Source organism: Chrysochloris asiatica, unplaced genomic scaffold (genome assembly GCF_000296735.1).
Source record: "Chrysochloris asiatica unplaced genomic scaffold, ChrAsi1.0 scaffold00038, whole genome shotgun sequence".
Lineage (NCBI taxonomy): Eukaryota > Metazoa > Chordata > Mammalia > Afrosoricida > Chrysochloridae > Chrysochloris > Chrysochloris asiatica.
In genome coordinates, this window is record NW_006408556.1 from 4,401,393 (window position 1) to 4,407,774 (window position 6,382).

Sequence of the window (6,382 nt, forward strand, 5' to 3'; positions counted from 1 at the left end):
AAAAAAAAAAAAAAAAAAAAAGATATTCAAGAATAACATGTAATGTATTTAAATTGAAAATGTCCATGGCTTTTGACCCAGTATTTCTACCTCTAGGAATTTATCCTACAGAAACAAACTCACAAGTGTGCAAGAGAAATGCTGTATAGTTGGGATTATTAAAGACCTGGAAATACACCAGTGGGGATGACAGATGTATATGTGGCTGTTGTTACATGCTGTCAAGACGATTCCAACTCACAGCGACCCTGTATAGGGTTTATGAACGTGGCTGGTGGGTTTGAACAGCCGACCTTGTGGCTGGCAGTCCAGTTCTTATCCTACAGCATCACCCAGGGCTCAGATGCATACAATGTGCTCCATATAGTGCTTACAAAAGAGCAAGGACACTATATGGACTGATAGATACAAAAAGATGTCCTTGTTTTCTAAAGCTGGATCTATTTTCCATACAAATCTATATCTAAATCTATATATTCTCTCCTAAAAATTACATTGATACATAAGCTGTCTGTGAGGGAACAGAAAAGGAGTCTGAGTGGTCATGAAGTGGATGCCTGCGGTCTTGGGAGAGAGAGCCAATGCAATTTCAAGTGGATAGTCACTTTCTTGTATATTTCTATAATGTATGAGTTTGACATCATTTTACATTACTCCTAAAATAAGAAGGGACCCTGTTGGTGCTGTAGGATAAGCACTGGACTGCCAATCACAAGGTAAGTCAAGTCATTCAAACCCATCAGTTGCTCTGCTCCTATAAAAATTCACAGCCTCAGAAACCCTACGCAGAATTGTTATGCATCCGAGTCGACTCAAAGGCCATGCATTTCTGTAATAATAGAAAGCATAAAGAAGCATAAAAATTGTTTAATGTTAACGAGCATAACATCCCCTTCTCAGGCAAAGTTTTAGAGTTGTATGATGGGAAACACTGATCCCCACAACTCAAAATAATCTTACAAAGAACGTAAAACACAGAATGACTTGTTTCTCTTACTCCTTTCTATTTTTAAGATACATCCAATTATTAGATTTTACCCATGATGTTGAAGTCCTGGTGTGGCACTGTGAGTTAATGTGCTGGACTGCAAAGTCAGCTTGAACCACAAAGTTGGCGGTTCAAGTTCAACCAGCTGCTCCTCGGAAACACTATACAGGGTCGCTATGGTTTGGAACCAACTCGACGGCACTCAACAACAACCCATGATGTTATATGCACTGCTCACTCCGAGACAAATACCTATCATCAGCTGGGATACAGAAATACGAGAGTAGTATATATAATAATGAAGACCTGAGTGCTAAGAGACCAGTAACAGTACTCATAATACATTTGTGAATAGGGAGAGGGCTGCTGGTGTTTCCAGGTCTTATTTACATGTAGTCTTACTCAGTGAGTAGATATGACTGTCTTAAAAAGCGCCCTGTATTTATCCCTTCTGTGAACAATTTGCAGCTTATTGCAATTTAATCAAATTTTTAATTTATGATGGGCCATTATAAATAGTGTGTTGTTGTTGTTAAGTGCTGTGGAGTCGGTTCCAATCCATAGCGAACCTGTATAGTATTTCCAAGGAGCAGCTGGTGGGTTTAAGCTGCTGACCTCGTGGTTCGCAGTCCAGTGCTGATCCTACAGAGCCACACCAGGAGTTCATAAAAAGTGTAGGCATCAGAAAAGTCTGACTATAATCAAAGTCTTTTTGAATTCCCCAATTTATATTGAGAAACAAATATGTAAGAAAATAAAACAGAGCAAACAGAAAAACTGTCCACCTTTGGCTGAGAAGAGGAGAAAAGATCAAGAGTGGGGATGGAGGGAAAGTTCTGGAATAAACTCGTACCTTATCACAGCACTCGACAGCTTTGGTGTACTCTCTAAGCTTCAGGTAGCACATGGCCAAGTTCAGGAAGGCAGCGAGCAGGAATGATTCCGAAGCTTTGGATTCTTTTTCTGATAGCCCATACTCCATCTCCAGCCAGGACACTATCTTTCCATACTGAATCACTGCCTGCATGTACTTGCCTCCCTAGGAGAAAAACCGGAACAATCATTTACTGTACTACGCTCGGTAGGGGAACAAAAGAGCCACACACACACCCACAAAAAACCAAGCCCTCGAAATGAAAGAGTCCCACTTCTTAGCTAGGGTGGGTGCTTGATCATTTCTTTCTGTTCTCAGAAGATGGCCATTTCCCATTCTTCTTTTTTATTGTGACTGGGGTGAAGATGTACAGAGCAGATCATCAGTTTTACATCCAACATTTTATACACGTTTTGTTTCATCTTGTGCCCATTCTTTTGTGAAGTCCCGCTGACCTACAAGCTGGGCCAGTCTGCACAATACACCAGGCTATTTGCCAGCATTTATTATTGCGTCCTTCTCAACAGGGGACAGTTCTTTCAGCAGGACGGCATCAAGGTTTGGGGGGCTACATTTATTATCCTTTCAAAAGAAAGGTAAGCAGTTTACTTGAAGAAGTTACTTTTATTCGAATGGTGATTGATGGATAATTCTCTTTTTACCTGGCATTCAACGCTGCATTGCTATTGTTGTTAAGTGACAGTTGAGGTGGTTTCAACTCTTAAAAGACCCAACATAGGGTTTTTGAAGAGTGGTTGGTGGGTTTGAACTGATGACCTTGTGGTTAGTTGTCCAGTACTTATTTTACAGAACCACACCGGCACCCCCCCAACACTGTGTAAGAGAGAATATGGAGAATATGTTCTCTCTCTCAACATTACATGGTAGAGAGTATAGTCTGGAAAGTGCCAGTTCCCTCCCAAAAATAAAACAGGTTTACTGATCAGAAAGAAACTTGAGAAACCCTAGACTATAGCCCTCGACAACTTTCAGGTCTGGAGTGGAACTCACCCTCATGGCCCAATTTTCAAACAAACAGTAGGTAGGTTTAGAGGGGGAACAACACTAGTAGGTGTGCTCACCATGAAACGGTCAATTATTCAAGATCAAAGGGGGAACATTTTCCTAAGGACAAAGTTGAGAAGGGATGGAAAGCAGGGTGGAATGGCAGTAAAAACCACAGGGAGGAAGTGAGAAAACTGTGGCAACATGGAGTGGATTGCGATCACTGAGATGAAACAAAATGTATGATTTCTTGAAGGTAAAACTGATGATCTCTGTAAATCTTCACTCAATTCACAATAAAAAGTTAAAAAAAAAAAAAAAACTCCCTTTATACGGTTGAGTATTTTGAAATATCATTCATTCATTCATTCGTTCATCTATCTATCTAATTTGATACCATTTTATTTAGATATTAACTTCCAATGAGCAAAAGCCCTTGTTTTGCAATATCCCTACTCCTGATGTACTAAATCAGTAGTTCTCAAATAGGGGTGACTTTTTTTCTCCACGGAACATGTGGCAACATTTGGAGATACTTTGGATTGTCATAATTTGGGAGTGAGCGTGTGCCACTGGCATCACGTGGATGTTGTGGTTAGGTTCTGTTACAAACCAAGGTAACCCCAGGGCCAACAGGACAAAATACCGCTCCATCTCGCACCGTCCTATCTTTTCTATGTTTGAGCTTTTTCTTGTAGCTACTGTGTTGATACATCTTAGGGCGGTCTTCCTCTTCACTGGTCCTTTACTTTATCAAGCATGATGTCCCCTAGGGCCTAGTCCCTCCTGATGACACGTCCAAAGTAAATGCAATGAAATCTTGTCATCCTTACTTCTAAGGAGATTTCTGGCTGTACTTTTTCCACGACCAACTTGTTCATTCTTCTGGTAGCCCATGGTATATTCAATATTCCTCACCAATACCATAATTCAAAGGCATCAAGTCTTTTTCCTTATTCAACCTCCAACATGTACATTGCTGTTGTTGTTGTTAAGTGCCATCGAGTTGGTGCCAACTCATAGTGACCCTGTATAGGATTTCCAAGGAGCAACTGATGGGTTTGAACTGCTGACCTTGTGGTTGCAATCCAGTACTTATCCTATATAGCACCATACCAGGACTCCAACAACATCTACATTAGGTGATTGAAAATACCACGCTTGAATCAGATCAGGGAACCTTAATCCTCACTTAAGCAAAGTGACATCTTTGCTTTGTTAATGCTTTAAAGAGGTCCAATGCAAAATGCCATTTGAGTTCCTGACTGCTGATTTCATAGGTGTTGATTATAGATCTAACGAAAATAAAATGCTTGATAACTTCAATCTCTTCTCCTTTTATCATGATGTTGCTTATTGGTCCAATTAGTGATGATTTTTGTTTCTTTATGCTGAGGTGTAATTCATACAGATAGCTGTAGTCTTTGATCTTCAAGTGCTTACTACTTTAAGTAAGAACTTAAGTCCTCTTCGCTTCCATCCTTCTAGTCCTCTTCGCTTCCATCCGCTTGCTATGTTGGAATGACTGCCTGTTGGTCTGTGTGCAGATTCTGCCTGAGCACAACTACATGTTCTGGAATTCCCATTCTTCACAATGAGATCCATAGTTTGTTGCAATCCACACAGTCAGACAAGTGGACAGAGGCTAAGAATGCTGCTAAACATCCTACAATGCACAGGATACCCTACAACTCAGAATTAGCCAGCCTCAAACATCAACAGTGTGAAGGTTGAGCAACCCTAGACCAAAAAAATGAAGGAAAGAGAAAAAAGGCAAGGTGAACTCTGTTCTTAAGATGTTTTTTAAACCTAAACTAGATGATTTGTTTTTCAATCTCATTACTGCTATCTTAGGAGCCTTGGTAGTATAGTGGGCCACGAGTTAGTTTGCTAACCTCAAGTCAACAGTGCAAATCTACCAGCTGCTCTGTGGGAGAAAGATGAGGCTTTCTGCTTTGGTAAAGATTTACAGCTTCAGAAACCCTCTACAGGGAGTCAGAACCACCTCCATGGCACAGTACCAACACCACCGAGGTATCTTGGTTCAACAAGGATTGTCCAAACATGGCAAGCGTGGCTGTCTGAAAAGGGTTCAGTGGTTCTTTTAGGGGTTTTAGGGAGTACTGGTGTGGCTCTGCAGGATAACACTTGACCACAAGGTCGGTTTGAACTACAAGGTTGGCAGTTCAAACTCACCAGTCACTCCTTGGAAACCCTATATACAATGGCTATGCGTTGGAACTGACTCGACAGCACTAAACAACAAAGAGGTAAGAACCCACCACTTGTCTGTCAGTTTGTCATACTGTGGAGGCTGACATGCTACTGTGATGCCGGATGCTATGCCATGGGTTATTTTGAATACCAGCAGGGTCTCTCATAGTGGGCAGGTTTCAACTGAGCTTCCAGACTAAGATGGTCGTGGGGGTGTGCTCTGGAGTAAGTTCTGACTCATGCAACCCCATACATGGTTTCAAGGCTATAAATCTTTACAGGAGCAAAAACCTTCATCTTTCTCCAGCACAGTGGCTGGTAGATTCAAACTGCTGACTTTGCAGTTAGCAGCCCAACTTGTAATCTACTACGCTAATAGGGCGCCTTTCCAGACTCATCATAGGCCAGGAAGAAAGAGAAACAGAAAATGGTTAGCCACTGAAACCTCATGAATAGCAGCAGAACATGACCAGATATAGCGCTGGAAGACAAGCCCTTCAGGTTGGAAGGCACTCAATTATGACTGGGGAAGAGCTGTAGTCTCCTCAAAGTAGAGTTGATCATAATGATGGGGAAGGAGCAAAGTTTTCAGGGCCTTCATTTGCTGATGAGACACAAATCAAAATAAAGGCAAACAGTTGCAAAATCCATGAATAATCAGAACTTGGAACGCACACAGTATGAAACCAGGAAAATTGGAAGTTGTCAAAAATGAAATGGAACACATAAAGATCAATATCCTAGGCAATAGTGAGCTGAAATCTACTACTACTGACCATTTAGAATCTGACAATCATAGGCTTTACTATGTCGGCAACAACAAACTCAATGACATCGCACTCATCGTCAAAAAAAACATATCAAGATCTGTCATGTACGTTGTCTATGACAGGGTACTTATCCATATGCCTACAAGGAAGGCCAGTTAATATCCCTATTATTCAAATTATGCACCAACCACTAAAACCAGGGATGATTAATTTGAAGAATTCTATCAACTTCTTCAGTCTGAAATGAATCAAATATGTAATCAAAATGTATTAATAATTACTGGTGATTGGAATGCAAAGGTTGCAAACAAAGAGGAAGCATCAGTAGTTGGAAAATGTGACCTTGGTGATAGAAATGATGAAGGAGATCTCATGATAAAATTTTGCAAGACCAATGACTTCTTCATTGCAAATACCCTTTTAAAACAACATAAAATATGATTATACACATAGACCTCACCAGATGGAGTACACAGAAATCAAATTAACTACATCTGTGGGAAAAGACTGGAAAAGCTCTGTATCATCAGC

The 6,382-nt window shown here is 40.7% G+C and overlaps 1 protein-coding gene across 1 annotated transcript in view; it reads right to left on the bottom strand.

The window, feature by feature from the left end:
- FKBP5 (FK506 binding protein 5) overlaps window positions 1–6,382 on the bottom strand; it is a 152,664-nt gene that overhangs the window by 6,889 nt on the left and 139,393 nt on the right. The window contains exon 9 of the mRNA XM_006860396.1: window positions 1,842–2,027. Within this exon, the coding sequence (XP_006860458.1) occupies window positions 1,842–2,027 (186 nt within the window). The remainder of the gene's footprint in view (window positions 1–1,841; window positions 2,028–6,382) is intronic.